The 19,411-nt window shown below is 44.5% G+C and overlaps 1 protein-coding gene across 1 annotated transcript in view; it reads right to left on the reverse strand.

Moving 5' to 3' along the window:
- Window positions 1–4,468: 4,468 nt before the first annotated feature.
- Window positions 4,469–19,411, reverse strand: part of TIMELESS (timeless circadian regulator) — a 66,052-nt gene continuing 51,109 nt past the window's right edge. The window contains exons 25-30 of the mRNA XM_056853976.1: window positions 15,136–15,204; window positions 13,954–14,072; window positions 12,197–12,305; window positions 9,936–9,978; window positions 7,957–8,036; window positions 4,469–4,539 (exon numbers count right to left, since the gene is read on the reverse strand). Of these exons, the coding sequence (XP_056709954.1) occupies window positions 4,469–4,539; window positions 7,957–8,036; window positions 9,936–9,978; window positions 12,197–12,305; window positions 13,954–14,072; window positions 15,136–15,204 (491 nt within the window). The remainder of the gene's footprint in view (window positions 4,540–7,956; window positions 8,037–9,935; window positions 9,979–12,196; window positions 12,306–13,953; window positions 14,073–15,135; window positions 15,205–19,411) is intronic.

Below are 19,411 nucleotides of genomic sequence, written 5' to 3' on the forward strand. Positions count from 1 at the left end.
GGAGGTAAAATCTTCTAGGGCATCAGGCATCAAGTCCTTACAGGAAACACCCTTTTGAGGTAAATGGGACTGGAAGGATTTGGGAAGGACGGAACTAAGCAGAGGAGAGCCAGGAGCATGCCTGGAGACAGTGGCTGTCTGGTTGATTCTGGAAGTGCTCCCTGTTGGGCTAGCCACGGACAGCGAGTACCCATCCACTCCATGGGGCAGCAGAAGGCCCCCCCAAATAAAGGCAATCAGCGGCTGGTACATGTTAGGAAGCTTCCCTTGGCCCTGTTGGAAACAGAGAGACGTTACCAGAATGAGCACTGGATTAGAACTCTTACATTTTCTGAGATAGTGGTGGTCCTCCCTGCAGCACGGAGCCCAGTTTACCCTCAGAAGCAGTTGGACTAACACCAAAGCTAGGATATGGAATAGACCAGTGAGACAAATGGATTAAGGTCTGTCAGCAGCTATTCACACTGAGGGTTGGGGGGGGGAATCTGTAATTGCTATTGTGTTTTAGCACAATTATATTACAATTTGTGAGTGCCATTATCTCCTAGTTACTTTTTTTTTTAGAGAAAGTTGGGAATTCAGAGGAACCCTTTAGCCTTTTTCGTTGCAGATATCCACAAAGAAAAAGGCTAGAGACTTTAAAAAAAGTTGGAAATCTAGAAGAACTAGTAAACTCTGATGGGGGGGAGGGAATAAAAGGAAAATGGCAACTGACAAAAGCACACACAGCAGGTTCCCTGAATTCCCAGCTTTAATTTTTAAGAAGTAAGTTTCTAGCTCCATTTGTTGTGGAGATATAAGAGGAAAGGCATATCTCTGTAACAAAAGAGGCTGGAGATTTTTTTTAAATGAAATCTGGGGATTCAGAAAATCTGACAGATAGTTATAACATTATAATTCTAAATGAAATTCAATTGCCAATTCAAAAAAACAAACACAAAAGCCCTCTGGGGCAGAGGGGGAATAGCTGCCATTGGAGACTGATGTAGAGCAAATGGTGCAGATGTAGGTGGGAAAATATGAACTGTGAACCAACCATCCCATCCACATGGGTGCCACCCCAGCTTTACTGAGTTGGTTCCCAAAACACTGCAAGGAAGCATGTTTGGGAAAAATTGCAGGAAAGATGGGGGAAAGCTCAAGAAACGCACAGAAGCACAACCGACTTCCCAATAACACCCAAACTGGGACAAGCAACCCATGCGTAAGTGACCCATGTGTTTTTCTAAAGGCATCTTTGCACTAGCTTTCCCCCTGTAATATGGTACTAAAAAGGCTGCTGCTCCCACTTCCTAGGTGGCTGATTGTGCTCCACTTCCTAGATTGCTTGTGGGGGAAAGTGCCACACATGGGCTAGGGCCCCAATAATGAAGGACACTCAAGAGCAGTAGATAAGCAAAACTGATTATACAAAGACCTGTGGCACAGCTGAATGTGTGTCTGCATTTGCTGAAAAGAAATACATCACAATAACTTACAACTGTTGTTTGCAGATGGCAATCCTCACTGTGGGACTACAGGGGGCTCAAGTTTGCCCCTCTACAGCCCTCCCCCCGCAAACACCTTCACCTGTAACTGCAAGTACTGCCCTTTCTTCCCTATTCCACCAGCCCCCATGCAGGAGAGGACAGCTTACCTACTCAGAGAGAAGGTGCAAGCACATAAAGCCGCAGGACAACCACTAAAAACCTTTTCATTTGTTGCTTGTATGTATTCTGGTTAGTCAGCCTTATCATCAGACCCAATTGCAACATCCAGCTTCACTGACAAATTCTGGCCTGGATTTCACATACCCCCTTCCCCTGCAAGGCTCCCAGGATCTTTTTACTCTGGCTAGTCAGCCTTATCAGCAGACCCAATTACAACATCCAGCTTCACTGATAAATTCTGGCCTGGATTGTCACGTAACTCTTTCCCTTGCAAGGCTCCCAGGATCTTCGTTTTTGTAGTTGTTCTCTATTTGAATCAGCAGCTAAACCTGGCTAGGACCTTCCAGAGAATGATAAATCCTTTGCAGTGAACCAGAACCAAGGTAGAGTAAAAAAAAGAACAATGAGAAACAAGGAAATTCAGACACTAAGTCATTGGGAAAAACCCTTAGGGAAAATCATTCATGGTTTGGGAGTAGGTTGTCCTCAATATACTGATGACACTCAGCACTATATCTCTTTATCTGTATCGCCTGGTGATGCTGTAGAGCTCATGAGCCAGTGCCTGACTGCTATGGATCAATGGCTAAGAATTAATAAGTTGAAACTGAATCCTACCAAGACAGAGGCTATGCTGGTTGGGAAGGTCTTGAAGGACATTGTGCTTCCCACTCTTTATGGAGTCCAGCTGATACTGACTCAGTTAAGAGCCTAGGGATTATACTGAATCTAGCTTTACTGCTGGAGAAGCAAGTTTATGCAGCTACAAAAAAACAAACCACCTTTCAGTTTCACTTAGCTCAGAAGATGCCCCCATAAGCTTGATTTGGCCTCATGAATCCATGCCATGGTTACCTCAAGGCTGGACTATTGGTAATGCACTTTACATGGAACTCAAAAACTCCTGTTGGTGTAGAACGCCATACCCCAGCTACTATTTGGCACAAAGTGGAATGTTTATGTCATAACCCATTCAGTACTCCACTGGTTATCAAGCATTTACCAGGTTCAATTCAAGGTTCTGAGTCCTTCACGGCTTTGGACCCGCCCACCTGCAGGACCGCCTTTCCTGCTATGCCCCACCATGACAGTTTTGTTCATCTGAGAAATGTTTTCTGAAGGTCCCACCCTCCAAAGAAGTAGAAGTGGCAACTGTCCACTCGGGCACATTCACTGTGGTGGTTCCCACCTTGTGGAATGGACTGCTGCCGGTGGCCAGCAGGTCCCCAACACTTCTATCATTTTGTAGAATGCATTTTATAAAGGGATCAGAACTGTAGTATAATGGAACAGCTCAAGAGGGACAGTATTGTAGTCTATTGCAATGTTTATTATACATATCGCCTCCCTTTTTACCGCAATGTCCCCTACCTTTGTATTCATTTTCTGCATTATGGTATGCCATACCTCTGACATGTATTTGTTTGGATTGTTTTCCAAACTATAGTCCTACTGCAGTTTAAGCTAAAGCACCCTATTTTTCTTAGAGATAAAAACATGACTGGATTAGGGTGGTTGCTTGCATACAGAAAAAGTTAAGGAAGTCCTAAAAAGGAGCCAGTCAGTAGCATATATTGTAGTATATATACTCTAGCCTAAGAAGCCTTCTTTCAATGTAACCGACTCTTCTGTGGGAGGAAGAGCTACTTAAGTTGGAGGAAGGCTTCGAACTTTGCTCAGCAGAGAACTTAGGATACACGCCAGTATTCTGCTCCTAACTGAATTAAGAAAATAAGTAAGCTGGTCACTAATTAGAGATTTCCCCCCTTCCTAGAATCCTTTCAGTAGATACGTGGGACAAGACAGAAAATCCTGCAATACATTTTATTTCTTCAGAATTATTCCAAAGATTTAAAATTTAATATATAAAAAACCAACACAACGAACTCATAGAAACACTGCCCAGCTAACATGAAAGAGATCCCTGGACAGGCAAAAGTGGGAAGCTTGGGAAAATCAGCAGGAGGCTTATCTTTATTCTTCTCTGGCATTGCCTGAACAACCCAAACAATAAAGTCAACAGCTGGAGAAAAAGACAAACAGGTGGAAGCAGCTGGTAATGGGTGTATTTTGCAGGGGGATGGTTATCAGGGTGCAAATAAAAGTTTGAGCAATGCCTCTTCCCTACCCAGTCTTGAGACTGTGTGGTTCCTGCTCCAGCACCCATCTTCAGGGAAGCAGACTTGAGGATAGGAAAAACACAAATGATAAAGACAGAAGGGTGTCTGCAGATATTGTAAAGCTACATGTGAAAATCAAAGGGGCAATGCTAAGAAGGTCCAGGGAAGGGGAAGGGAGTGAGGCAGATCTGCAAGTGAAGGAGTCTTAGGATACAAGGAGCCTACGTCCTCCAATTTCAGCCTGGGAACCCAGCCTGCAAGGATGACACTGCACAGGCACTAGCATTGCTAGTTTGATTGCAACTTACAAATGATCTACTAATATGGAACAGCTATAAGAGAGAATGCATCATGTACTGTGTTAAACTATGTTAAGACTTATAACCCTCAGCACAGCAGCATGAGAATAAGCCCAGTTCTTATTTTGACGCGTCCTTCCACCATTTTTAAGCCACTAGCTCCACCTGTGCTGTCCTTTTTTTTTATTTTTTGCATCCAAAATCCAATCATTCTGCTTTCCCTCTCAAAATCTTACCCCCCCCCCCCCAAGTAAAGCTGAGGATTGAGAATATAGGAAATCTGACAACTGCCAGTCTGGTCCAGTTATGACTCCACTGTCTAAGGGGACCAGCTGCAGCCCCAAGGCTGGAGTTGTGTGGGTGTAATTGGCTTTCTGGGCCCAATAAAGGCTCCACTCCATCAGTCTTCCTCCTCAATCCGCAGGCATTTCCTCTTGCCAGCAGGACGTGGCCCATCCTCCTCACTGGAGCCTGTAGGCCAAAGAGAAATAAAAACATGTCTTAGAGCAAAGGGTGCACAGAGCAATTGGCATCAACAACTATAATGGAAATGTCCAGATATTTATGCTAAATGGAATTAAACCTAAACCAGCTGCCCTTCTAAAACTAAGCGGATTTCTTCAATCCCACGCAAATCCCCATCTTTGATGTAAGAGGTTACTTTTACCAATCAGAGCCATATCCCATCTAGTTCTACCTCCATCAAGCACCTGGTAATGGATCTGAACTTCCGTGACAAATAGGGATTAAGTCCGCCAGGATGGTCCAATGTGAACTGGAACTGAATACCTTTAATGTAATGTAATCTAGGGTCCCAATCAGTATAGGTGGCACTCCTGGGCCTTAGCAAGTTTTAGGATTTCTGTCACAGCCATGTTGGCCTGATAGTTTGCGATTCTCAGGATTAGTGCAGCTGCAGAATAAACCTTGCAGCCTAAGCCATTGATTTTCTGCCCGTCCTTATCTAGAGGCACTGAATACACACCCTGCCTGTACTTCCTCTGTCACAAGAGACAAAGGTGCAGGGAGGCTGAATAGAAACATGCAGTTGGTGTGCTTAACTTTGTATGGATTCTCTATCTTTCTTGAGGTGGAAGGAACAGAGGATGGTTTGTCTGATTCCACCAAGGATATCAATGAAATCCTTGAGAATGGAAAAAGCTACGGTAACCAGAGGAAGCGCTGAGAGAATCTTGCTTTTAGGCTTGGGGTTCGAGGAGAACATGTCCATTTCGAGTGAGTTTGTCATCCTCAACATTTGCTCTGAGCAGAGGCAAACACTTTTATTTGGTGAGATTGGTGTTGTGTCACCAACCTTGGAGACAGCTCCCATAAGGGGACAGATCAGAAGGGAACTCTAATCCAGTGTCCGAATGGGATGCCTCCTCCTCCTCTGCATCCGAATCAGAGAACAGGTGCTCACGAAATAAGGGCGACAGAACCTACAGGTGAGAGTGGCTCTGGAATGGAACCAACGGTAGAGCATGCATATGCGAAGGTGGAGCTGGGAAGGTGTCACTCCAAGACTGGCTGTAAGGTGGGTATGGCCCTTGTTGTAAGGGCATTGTCCAAGGCATACCATAAAAAAGTTTTTGGAAGCAGCTGGAACGGACCCAAGCTGAGATGGAAAACTGGCAGGCTTCTCCTTGGTTGGCACATAGAGTCCTCTGAAGAGCACAGAAGGAGTTTGCAGAACCGGCACTGGATCATCATCTAACAGTATTTGTCCCTACACCTCTGGTTGAGGAACAGGAGGAATGTTTTGGTCGAGTCAGAACTGAAGCCTTGTTTAGGTGCTTAGACTTTGTTTTGGTGTTCTTGGGAGGCGGTTCTGAGGCACTTCTGTTAATTAGGGAGGCCTGAGACAAGCTAAGCCAGAGAGAAGCCATTTAGCCTGAAATCACAGGCCCAGAAGCCTGGACAAGCCTGGAAAGGGGTGTGAAATCTTGCTGTCCCGTGATGAAACACATTGGCAGAAGCTCCAGGGCATGGAGACCTCTTAACGCTGGAAAGAGTCTGAAGTTTAAGCTACTACAAATAAACCATTGGTAAATACAGGCTAGAGCAAACAGAACAAGAAATGTGAAGTTGCCACCAGAAAAATGGATTGGGTGGGGGGGGGGTTGTCAAGAGACTGGCTTACCCACCAGTCTCGTCTTTTTTGGTTCCAGGCTTGAGGCCTACTAAAAATCATATCAGCTTCTCTCTGTGAAGTCACTGGGTCTAGAGGTTTCAAGGCCCAGAACCCACAGGAGTTTCACCTACACGTTCCATCTTGTTAGCACAAGGACCCAAGGGTGGGAGATACTGCCTTACTTAAAATGGGCCTTTTACAGCTACAGTGTACATGGCCTCATAATAGCAACACACCTGATTGGTTAGGACCCTTGTTAGAAACACATCTGATTAGTCGAGGTCAGCCACTGAAAAAACATTCAGTTGGTCAACTAGAATCATGACAATGGAAGTTGAGTGGCATAAAGGAAGATCTTTCATTTTGGTTTGTGCCCTTTGTCTGGATTATATCTGTCTTTGAGTCTCCTGTTGATTCTAGACAAGATGGACCTTGCTGGCTGGAGAACCTGTCTTGGGACTTTGAAACTCTGTTTGGATCAGTCTGGTCAGGGTAACATCTGGTCTTCAAGAAGCAATGCTTGTAAAAGTTAGATATTTAGCTTTTATTATTTTATCCATGCTGTGCATTAATCTTGTATTGCATTATCTCTGCACATTTCTTTAATAAAACGTTATTAATTATATTTTGTGGTGTTCTTGGGTTTTGGCCCTTGTTAACTACAGCTACCAGATTGTTTTTGGGAACTCATCTTGCAAGTGTCCTACCTTGCAGGGTTGACTTCTTGTTTAGACCCAGGAGGGCTGGAGAGTTAGTTCCCTTGGTCTCTGGCTGGTGGGCTAGTTAAAGGGACCGGTGGTATCACATTACTCTGGGCTTGTGAGGAGTCGCACTCCATTACTTTGTGGTTTTGTTTTGACCAACCTGTCACTATTAAATTAAAAGACAACTTTTGACAGAGAGCCCGCTGGACAATGAGATATATGTTTAACTTGTATACTTCTAATTCACTTAAGTCTGTAATAAAAACCCTAAGCAGATGGATGAGAAAGGGGTCAGAAGAATCTCACACAAAATATTTTTAACAGCTTAACCACTTAGGTTATTCCTGACATAACAAGCAAAATACAATAGATTTTTGAGAAGGCAGAGGGGGGAAAGGGAAGGAGAGAGGGAAGGGGGGAGGGGGGAGGGAGAGAGAGAGAGAGAGAGAGAGAGAAAGAAGAGAGGGAGGGAGGGAGGGAGAGAAAAGGGGAGTAAAGAGAGAGAGAGAAAGAAAGAGGGAGAAAGTGAGAAGGGATAAAGAAAAAGAGAATGAAAGAGAGGGAGAGAAAGACAGAGGGAGGGGAAAGGATCTTGGCTGGACTTGGGAGGGAGGGAAAGAAAGAAAGATAGGGAGGGAGAAGAAGAGAGGGAGGGAGGGAGAGAAAGAGAAAGAAAGAAAGAAAAAAGAGAGAGAGAGAGAGAGAGAGAGAAAGGGAGGCTTCAGGCTGAGCATGCAGGGCCGCAGTGGCCCATGCGAGCCTGGGGAGGTAGGAAGGAAGGCTTCCGGCTGGGAGCGTGGGAAAGTTTGGGGGAGGGGGGGAAAGGGGGACTAGCTGCCTCGGCTCTGCGGGCTGGAGAAAAGCCCTCCGCAGGCCAGATCCAGCCTGCGGGCCACATGTTTGACACCCCTGCACTAGGGGAAAAGTACACACACAAACTTTAGGAGTTTAATTTACATAACATAGCACACAAGGTATTCTTTCAAGACACACAGCTGCATCCCTTACACATACACACAGAACTTGCAGGACTGCAGAAATTATAGATACCTTGGCTGTCACTCTCATGCTCATTACTGCTGATCAAATGGGTCCTCTTGGGTCCCAGTGGGAGCTGGATGGACTCCTCCCTAAATAGAAGAGTGGATAAATATGAGCTTTGGGATATTTTTACTACTTGTGAACGCCGAATATATAGAAGGTAGTGAGTTGTCCTGGCACAGTGGTTAGTCTGTTGGACTGGGATCTGGGTCGACTGGGTTCAAATCCCTTCTCTGGCACTGAAGATCGGCCTAACCAACTTCACAAGGCTGTTGCAAGGATAAAATGGTGGAGGGGAGAATGATGTGATAAACACTTTGTGTCCCCATTACAAAGTGGGCTATTGTAGGAGATTTTTGAAACTTAGTTAATTGGCAGCTGGGCACACCCTCGCCATTTTAATATTGGTTCCACAGAACCCTGATTCTTGCCATATTGAAATATTGGTCATAACAAATTCTGGGTCTCTGAAATGCTCCTGGCCAAAGTTCACTGACTATATAATGACCTCCTTACCTCAGTGAAGCAACCTTAAAGGGATTAGCAACTCTAAAGAGATTAAAGTCTACTAAACTCATCATTCTATGTAACAGACAGCCAGTGTTTGCTTAAGGAATGCTGTCCTCAGAATGGAATGTGTCATTGTCTTTCTTTCCTTTTGATCTCATTAATCATTGATCTTAGTATGCCTTGCCTAAGTTCCATTGTCTACAATACTGATCAACCTGGCTATTCATTATGTGTCTTTCTTAATAAAAATCTGAGAGCTTCACTCAGATGGCAGAGCTGGTCCTCTCACCAATCAAGATACAGTTGTGTGTGTCTTTTATCAAGGCACTTGCTATGTGCCTTCCCTTCAGGCGATGCTTTTTTAAAAAATGCCTGGAGACAGTCCAAAGGCTAGAATGCAAGTCAGAAACCACAACTTTTAACCTCTCATTGCTTCAGACCAATCCTTCTCTGCCCCTGGCCCCAGTTGTTCAAACCAAGAGACTTGTTTTTCTTCACTCATTCTCACAACTAAGGAATTTTTATATAAATTCACACTGGCTTAATTTTATAAATCTTCCTGGAGGGAAGGCAGCACGGTATAGCCCGATCTCATCAGATCTTGCAAGCTAAGCAGGGTCAGTACTTGGAAGGGAGACTACCAAAGAAGACTCTACAGAGGAAGGCAATGGCACACCACTTCTGCTTTTCACTTGCCCTGAAAGCCCCTTGCTGGGATCGCCTTAAGTCAGTTGTGACTTCATGGCAATTTAAAGACACATCATGCCCGTACTTAGCTACCTTGTTTCTAAACTGAAAAGGCCCAGATTCCTTAATGTTGTTCTCACAACAACCCTTCTCTCCCTCCCTCCCTAATGGCTCAGAATTACCCAGTGAACTTCATGGCAAATTAAGAATTTCAACCCAATTCATTCTAATCCTATGCAACCCATTAACCACCATGTCACATCAGATCTATGTCATAACTTCTCATATGGTAGGGTGACATCATATGATTCTACAAGCCAATCAGATCACAAAGAAAAAGCCAGAGCGACATATCAGTGGGATTCCAGAACTCCTGACTTGTTGCTCATGGAATGCAGCTTGTGCTTGGCAGCACACAGTAACAGAAAAGCAGAGGCCACCACGATTGTTTTGCTCCTGCTCAGCATATGGCAGCTTTCAACTGATAGACAGAAAGAGACATGTCACAAACAGTCCTGTACTATGATTTGGCTGTGCAATCCTGAGCTTGAAAGGCAGAACTGCTCAATTCCACAAAAGGAAGATTTCAACAGGAATGAGAGCAAAAATTCTAAAGGAGAGGGTGTGTGTGAGTGGGTGTGTGCACATGTGGTATTTTAGGGAAAGCAAAAATAAATTAAAACACATTTGCTGTAGCTACTGAAGTTTGTCCCCAGTATTCCCCGATCAATCTGTGACTCTCCTCTGGCCCACACCACAATCCCATTATGCATGCAATCCTTAATCCTCACATTTCTGGTATCAGGCGCCTTGGTTCCTCTGTCTCAAGAACTTCTGAAACAAAAAGGAGAATGCATTCATTGCATGATGGTTTGCTCAGAACTACAGTGTGATAAGGAAAGCTGTTTCCAAGATGCATTTATTTAGCATACCATTCCACACCAATTCAAATACAGAGAGCCCTATAAAAGGTGCCAGAGCACCCCAAAACAGCAAGTCTCCCAAGCTCATAACCATAGTATGAGTATCTTCTTCCTTATGTATTAATGTTCTTTCTACAAACATATCAGTCACCAGGCATAGCAAAACTAATAGGCTCTCATCATCTATGGGATATTATTCACCCACTGTAGGCTTGTGGCCAGCACTACATAGGAAATGTTGAATCATCTCTACCCCAGCGTAACCCTCAAAAACACTTTTTATTAAAGCAATCAACACATGCTGGTTTCAGTCACTGATCCAGAATTCAGCTGCATCAGCTCTTCCATCTGTAAGCAGTGTAAATGCACATTTCAGGCCAGCTCAACAAGGGACAGTGCAACAGCAGCGGCCTTTCAGGTGATTGACAGGTTCCCTGCTTTGTCATGCTAGGCAGACAACAAAAGCAACAGGTTTATCAAGCCCCCTTCTCCCTTGGGGGGCAGGGCATCATACATGCTAGTGTGCAGAGTATGGCTTGGTAAGTTATAGATCTGATAGGTGTGGAATATTCCATGTGTGTATCATTCTGCCAGTCATGGAGGAACTCCTTTCCCCTGACTTCATTCCAGACATAACCTCATATTAGAACACATTAACCAATTCCACAAATTCACAGGCATGACAAAAAACAAAACTTACAAAGAAAAGCCTTGTTCTAGCTCTGAGGGCATGCCCTCAAAATAATGCTGTACAATTGGAATCAGGTCACTGAATTGATTAATCCCACATCTGGGAAATTTTGCATAATTGTTGCAAAATCCAGCCCAAAATAATTGTGTGTGTTTAGACTCTCATAGTTATCGGATTGTAATTGCCATTCTTTATTTTTTATAAGTGTTTAGACTTACAATGCAAATACTACTGACCCCACACCATGTTGGATGCACAGCTGCAAAAACTAACCAACATTTTGTGATATATAAATATGGCAGCAGCTGTTTGGCTGCAACAGACACATGTACTGGAAGCAGAGTATCAGAACTTGCCTTAGGAGAAGGTTTACATTTGAGATATGAAGCCACTTGATTTTCTTGCTTTGGGTTTTACCTGCAGTCATGCACACATCCCTACTGGGCTTGAAAACCAGCAAGGCATAATTTTTATATATGAGAGGTATGTAGTGTGTGTGCTAGCGAGTATCCTAAAAACGTCTACTGTGTCTCTGCAAGCATTCTCCAGCCACTGGCTGAGTGGTGGTGGTGTCATGGACTGTTGACTAACACTCTCAACTCTAAGGGAAAGGTCCAGTGATACAACTTTGACAGGCCAAGTTCTGAGCCCAGTGAAAGGCTAATATGGGCAGGCCTAAATCAGCAAGTGTTTTTGGAGAAAACAAATAAACCCTGAAGGTCTAAGAAAGTAAGGAGCTATCGGCTGAAGCAAAAAGGTGGACAGACAAAAAGAAAATCATGGTTCTGCCAAGGAACTAGAAAATCCACGGAAAAGGGCTACTAGCACTGAAGGATATTTGGAGGAGGTAAAGTACTGAAAGACGAAACAGTAAAGAACTATAAGAATGTGAGGCTGTATTAGAAAACTAGAAGGCAGGGAGCAGGTTGGATGAGTAGAACACCTTTGAGCAGCATGGATGGAAAGCAGGCCATCACCAAGGCAGAGGCCAGGGACAGTAAGCCAGCAAGGCAATCAGGGCGGCAATGAATTGACATAAGCAGCTCAAACTTTATCTGCAGTTTCACTATAGGAATTAGCTGAAAAGTGTAAGATTTCCAGAAATTCTGAAGCAATCAAAAATATAATAGGAGTAGTTTTCAGTACTACCCAAAATTTCCACTGGAAAAACTGGAAACAAATCTTCAGGCATTTTAATGCTACACATTTGAAGTGAGTAAAACTTCATCTTAAAAGCATTGAACCAATTTCAAAGATACGATATTCCATAGGAGTTTTTTTCATTGTGCAAAAAAATTTCCATTGGAAAAACTGGAAAAGTCCTTGTGGAAAAAGAACGTGTTTTGTTAAATTCTTTCATATCCCCCTCCCCACAAGGTCTTCATATCAGCCAACAGGGCTTCCATGACAATCGCCCCTCCCTTTGTATATGCCTCACCAGGTGGATGTTCTTTAGTCTCATCTGCCATTCCTTGCAGGCCAATGGAAACAGCCAGTTGCCGCAGCTGTTCTGGGCTGAGTTTGGCTGGGATGCGCCAGAAAGATTCCTATAGGAAGTAAAATTAGGGGGGGAGGGTTAAGTGCTGTCAGCTTCTGACCACAAGAGGGTATCATGTTTCTGAAGAAGGATATGAAACAAGTTTAACCGGTGCTTGTCATTTCACATGCATACAGACCAACATTACTGATCCTATCCAAGGCTCATACATTACAGGCCTTGTTGTAGCCTTGGACACCCAGCCAGTTGTGGGGTGTAAGGACGGTTTTCACCGTTTCTCTACTTTTGTCTGCACAAGAATTGCTGGGTATAACTATACCTATCAAGCCTCCAGCCAAGACGCAGGATCGCAATTCGCCTCATCCTTTTGCCACTTACAGTGTGCATGCTCCTCATTGCTATTGCAGGACTTTTTTTCGACCCCGCTCTTGGAAGCTTTCCAGCTTGGCTTTTGGATACTGTATTCCTGTCTTGTTATATTGTTGTAGAGAATTTGTGTACTGTTTGATGCATACATATTGATGCAATTATGCATGTTTAAGTTGCATATGTTGCTTTAGCATCATTACCTTGAATATACTCAGCTTTGAACCACAGACTTTTGTGGCTTGTGTGCTTGTTACAATTACTCTTCCTTGCTCAGCCCAGTAACAGCACACATCTTTACCGAACAAGTGGACTCAGCATCTCTAACAGCCAAACTAGATCAGACGTGCACTGCAATGCAAGTCTGCACTCGGAATTCAATTCTCAGTGCATGGGGGCTGACTTGGATCAGGACACCGCAGTGTGCAGGCAGAGGGGCGGCTTCCTCCCAGCACCTGACCCCCCTCCCCGGTTCTCCCAGTCTCTGCTATTCTTTTCTTCCTGCGCGCCATAGTCCTCATCCAAATCAGTGCTCTCTCACATGGGAATCTTGTTCCAAGCAAGGCCCTCACGGCACACACCGGATTGCCAGGACCCAGGGAGGCCTCCAGGAAAGCACAACACAAAGTTACATCCTAAGAATACACACTGCAAAGAAGGAAACCAACCAAGGAAAAATAGTGATTATGCCACACCAACATTGTAATTAAACCTCAAAATACAAAAGCTGTGGCTGCAGGACATATACTCATAGATTTATCATGTCCAAACATTATGACCACCTATATATACTGACTAAAATACATCCAGGTTTCAATCCACAATAATTCTACTGGCATAGAATCAAGATAATGGCATAGAATCAAGAGTCCTTTTGCAGTCCTTGAACTTGTTCTTCCATGTGTCGTGGATACCTCTTCAATTATGCAACACTAGTGGATCAGTTAATAAAATAAAGCTATAAATAATCTCTTCAGTATCAGTAGAAAAATAACTGTAAATCTTCAGTACTAGTAGATAAATACGACAGGTTGCCGGCTTCAAATCCCGTTTCATAAAAATCTTCATCAGAACTTCATATTTGTCTCATTCGTCCAGAATAATATACAATCTGACCAACTCCTCATTCCAACCACGCATTCAGAAAGGAGAGAGAGAGATGAGCATCACTGCAGCTCTTGGACAATGGGTAACAATGCTGCTTTCAAAAAAGCCCTCCAGGGGATAGAGGGGGAGCAACCTCAGATCAGTAAATCATCACAACATGTTATCCCAACACATCATGTTCCACACACCTGTCTTCTTTCCTTTTCCAGCAAAAAAGAAGTTACCTGCTCATTGGCTGGGGCTCGTATCCCCACATGCCGTAACAGCTTCTGGAAGCCTTTGTGCTCCATAGCATCCTCGTTCTCTTCAGAAAGTGGCACCAAAGGCACAGGTTGGGCACAGCCTGAGGAAATAAGGAATCCATCCGGCTTAGTTCTGGCCACTGTACCAGGAAAGATATGTTTGCCAACAGTGTCATAGTGGATATTCAGCTCTTGCCTTAGGAGGAAAACTAAGACACAGTGTTTAGCTCCCTGCCTATTAAAATATTTACCGTATATACCTGTGTATAAGCCGACCCGCGTATAAGCCGAGGTGCCTAATTTCTCCCCAAAAATGGGGAAAAATTAGGCACCTGCGTATAAGCCGAGGGTCGGCTTATAACCCCTCCCCCCCACCGCAGGCTTACCTGGGCTCCCGGCAGCAAGCGGCGCGGGCCTGACGGCGTCGTCGTCACAACCGGGCGAGGGCCGGGGCAGCCTCCCTGCAGCTGCAGAAGGCCGCCCCAGGCCGCGAGAAGCAGCGGCGCAGCCGGGCGAGGGTCGGGGCAGCCTCCCTGCAGCTGCAGGAGGCCGCCCCAGGCCGCTCTCGGCCGCGAGAAGCGGCAGCGCGGCCGGGCGAGGGCCGGGGCAGCCGCCCCAGGCCGCCCTCAGCCTCAAGAAGCGGCGGCGCAGCCGGGCAAGGGCCAGGGCAGCCTCCCTGCAGCTGCAGGAGGCCGCCCCAGGCCGCTCTCGGCCGCGAGAAGCGGCGGCGCGGCCGGGCGAGGGCCGGGGCAGCCTCCCTGCAGCCGCCCCAGGCCGCCCTCGGCCGCGAGAAGCGGCAGCACAGCCGGGCGAGGGCCGGGGCAGCCTCCCTGCAGCCGCCCCAGGCCGCGAGAAGCGGCGGCGCGGCCGGGCGAGGGCTGGGGCAGCCTCCCTGCAGCTGCAGGAGGGCGCCCCAGGCCGCTCTTGGCAGCAGGAAGCGGCGTGGGCCCGGCGGCGGCAGTAAGTTCCCTCCTCGCCTCCCCTACCGTATTGACCCACGTATAAGCCGAGTTCGGCTTTTTCAGCCCTTTTTTGGGGCTGAAAAACTCGGCTTATACGCGAGTATGTATGGTACAAGCATTAAGCCACAATTTCTCATCCTCCTAAGAATGAGGCACAGAACTAGGAAACAGTAATATTAAGCCCAGTTCCCCCTATATTTACCATCCTCTTCTCTGTCACCAGCTGTGCGGTATAGACAGCTCTGGAGCCACAGCAGAGGACCAGACAGGCCTGTGGAGACAAAAAGCAGAGATGGGTGGGAGAGCAAGCCCTTCTCTTGATTATTTCGGACAAAGAAGGGAGCAGAAGAGATAGGAAATGGAGACACTATACCAAGGCCCAGAGAAGGCCAGCCTGGGCTCAAGCCCCTTTATGTGATATAGTCCATTAATATAACTTCAGCAATAAAAATATTTATTTTATTTCATGACTCAAGAGATTGTATGTATGAGATGGGAGCACTGAGTGAGAAGTAAAGTTATTACAATTTTTTAAGAAGTCTAAGAAATTATGCTTGGGGCTTGGGACAAAGGTTTGGTCTACATACAACAGAATTTAATAGAATGAACTACACTACTTCAGAATAAAGATGGGGTGAAGCACATTTTGGACGCTTTCCAATATTATCAACCTCCAAATAGAAAACAGCATAGCAGCAAAGGGATGGGCTAGAACCTCTACCTTGAGGAGTGGCTAACATCAATATAAAGCAATAAAATCACAAATATATAAATAAATCAACTTTAGAATTTTAAAACCAGTTTCCTGTTAATTAATCAGTTAAACAACTGGCGCTCATCTCTAGAGCATAGGTCCTTGGTGGGCCTGGGGAAACAGTCAGGGTCCCCAGTTTAGATTAAATAACACAAAGGGGTAGGGAGGCCAGCTCTGATGAGAAACCATTGCTGCTCTCAACTATAGGTCTGTCGGAACATCTTGGTCTTACAGGCCCTACAGAATTTGACTAGATTCCGCAGGGCCCTGGTCTCACTAGAGAGTGGTCCACCAGGTCAGGGCTGAAAAAGCCAAGGCTCTAGTTCAGGACAGCCGGACGCTTTTGGAGCTGGGGACCACCAGTAGATTATTATTAGCAAACAGTAAAGCTCTCTGGCGGGCGTACCAGGAGATATGATGGTGTTGTGGTCTTAGTAACTTAGAATTAAAATTGTATAGTTGCAAACAGCAGCATTAAAGTTAAACTAAGCCGGGAGACATGGCATCTAAGCGGGAAAGATGTTTATAGTACCAGAAGCCTGAGAAGTAAGCTACAAGCTGATAATATTTCAACCTCAGCTCTAATGTTCAGCTGATGCTGTATTCCAGGCTCAAAGCCAACTTGAAGATAAGTTTGTTTATCTTCTAGGCTGCAGAAAAAAATTGCTTGATCGAGAGCCATTTTACTGTCTTTGACAGGTTGGTGGGTGGGTGGTTCTCAGTCTTCACTATTGAAACAAGTTTTTTTAAACTCTTAAAGCATATTATAAAGTGCTAATTAACACGTAGCAACTAAAACTGTTTATTATTAGTGGTTAAATGTAGTATTAATTCATCAAACCTGCCATATTGTGACTTTGAAGAAAAAACCTTAGACTGAGAATGCATATTTTTTATATTTTTATAGGTCATCTAAGACCATTAAATATAGTGCAAATTACGGCAATTAAGGTATTAAAATCCCAGCTGGAGTTTAGCAAGGACAAATTGTTATGGTTAGTAGAAAGCTAAGAGTGAAGCAGATACAGTGAAGTCAGCCAGATCCGGGCATACGGCCAAAGAGAACTTTGTTAATGCAAAGAGATATAAAAATTTCTGTCTCTTTGCATTCTGTATGGGGGGTAATACCAGTGCATTATTTCAGAATACTAACATCTTTTTTGAGAATGTAAAGTGTAAATAAAAGTATTCTTCACTACATATTGAACGAGATACTTATGATTTGTGGTTACCATTCATATCACATTATCTGGGTTATCGTGTGAAACTGTTTGAAGATGAAATTTTAGATTTTGAGAACATACTCGGAACTGCATATTCTTATCACATTTCTACGTAACACATTCACCTGTAATCCTTGGTACAACAGGTGGGAAGATTAGAATGAATACTTATTGGGGGGAAATGTTGTCTGATTTGTATTTTTAATATATAAGAATTATGTCTTTGATCCTTAGGAAAGATTTGATGTGAAAATTGTAACAGATGGGAACAGATCTGAGTTCTCATGACAACTCAGCTTTGAAAGAGTATATAAGGGGTTGGAAATTGTAAAGGTTGAAAGTTGTTTAACAGACATGCTGCTGTGCTGTCTGTATAAAGAATTTTCCAGCATGGCCCATCCAGAGGAATGTGAACTTTGTATTTTTACTGTATATTCAATTTTTACCATGAAAGATCTGTAACATTCTGTTAGATTTTTTCATACAATATAACTTTCATAAATTCAATATACTTGTGTGTTTTTACTTTAGTTAACTAGAAGCTAACAATAAAAGAATTGTGTTACAATTCGAAGTTTGTATCATTACTTGGAGTGGCTGGTTAAACAAGGTAAAGCATTTTCCAGTAAAATACAAAATCTAGAAACATAGCCACTTATCACAGTAATTGACTGCATCAGTAGATTTCATGCTTTTATGCTTTGGAATGATTTCATGTTCTCATGACAGTTAGACTCTTAAAAGGTATAAAAAGGGACCTGAAATTGAAAGAGGTTGGAAACTCTTTACCAGACATGCTGTATGTCTGTTAGAGGGTTACCAGGTATGGCAATGCTCTTACTATGGTATCCTGTGTTCTATAATGGGGTATGTAACCCTTTACATTCAGATCTGTTAGTATTTTTCATGTAACCTAGATTTGTTTTTTATACTTATATATTGTTGTTCACATTATACTATTAATTACAATTTTAGAATTTTTATTATGAAGCTTTAGCAATAAAAAGAACTTAATTAGTTATGTTCAAACAAGTTGTGTCATTACCTGGGGTGGATACATTAAACAAGACAGCCTATCTCTTAGTGAGATATAATTTCTACAAACATAACTACTAATCACGGTAATTGATTGGCTTCATTCAAGTGTAATTAAATTTTAAAAAAAGAAAACGTCTGAAGCCGAGATTGTAATTAAGAGGGTTAATTGTATGCCATCAAAAACTGGGAGTCAGCGCAACACCTCAGGGCTGCCCCGGTCTAGCCACAGGATCTCTGTCTTCGATAGATTTAGTTTCAGCCAAGCTCTGTCTTAACCATCCAGTCACAGCCTCCAAGCACCTGGCCAGTGTGTCTAGGGCAGAATCCAGATGGCTGTCCATCAACAGGTAAAGCTGGGTGTCATCAGCGTACTGGTGACAACCCAGCCCAAAACTCCAGACAAGCTGGGCAAGGGGCACATATAGATATTAAATAACATAGGGCAGAGGATCACTCCCTGCGGGACCCCACACACCAAAGGGTGCCAGTGGCAATACCTCTTCACCAAGCACTACCCTCTGTCCCGACCAAGGAGGAAGGAGTGCAGCCATTGGAGGGCTGAGCCCTGAATTCCAATGTCAGCAAGGCGGTTGTCTAAAAGGTCATAACTGACTGTGTCAAAGGCACCTGAAAGGTCTAACAGAATCAGCAGCCCCAATCCACCTTGATCCAGCTGTCGGCAGAGATAGTCTGTGAGGGCGACCAGAGCTGTCTCCGTCCCGTGGCCAGGGCGGAAGCCCGACTGGAATGGAAAGGCTGATGTTTCCTCCAGGAATGCCTGAAGCTGTTCAGCTGCTGCTCTCTCAACTATCTTATCCAGGAAAAATAGATTCGACACTGGGCAGTAGATGGCCAGATCCCTAGGATCTAAAGATGGTATTTTCAAGATCAGACACACCACTGCCTCCTTCAAACTCACTGGGAAGGTCTCTGTACTAAAAGACAGGTTAATGATCTCTCCCAGGGGAGCCTGCACTGCATCCCCACTGTCCTTAACCAGCCAGGATGGGCATGGGTCCAGGAGGCATGTGGTGGGCCTCACAGCCACCATGAGCCTGTTGACATCAGCCTGGGACAGCCGAATGAAGTGGTCCAATATTGGACCTGAAGACGGGCAAGGGGCCTCCAAGTTCGTCAACTGTATCAATGTTGGCAGGGAGGTTGTGGTGGAGGGACAAGATTTTATCCACAAAGAAGCTCGAAAAAGCCTCACAGCAATGGACCAAATTTGAATTTGACTGTCCCGCCAAAAGGGACATAAGTGATCTAATTACTCTAAAGAATTGAGCCGGGCAAGAACTAGCAGATGCAGTGGAGGCTGCATAGTATTTCTTCTTTGTAGCCTCCACCGTCACCTCATAAGCATCCTATCAGATGTTCTCGCAGCTTTGTCGCGAGCCCACCACCAAACTTGCTGTAGCCATCTATACTCCCATTTCTTACTCCAGCGCTCTGCAGTATAC

Source organism: Euleptes europaea, chromosome 1, assembly GCF_029931775.1.
Source record: "Euleptes europaea isolate rEulEur1 chromosome 1, rEulEur1.hap1, whole genome shotgun sequence".
NCBI classification, from domain to species: domain Eukaryota; kingdom Metazoa; phylum Chordata; class Lepidosauria; order Squamata; family Sphaerodactylidae; genus Euleptes; species Euleptes europaea.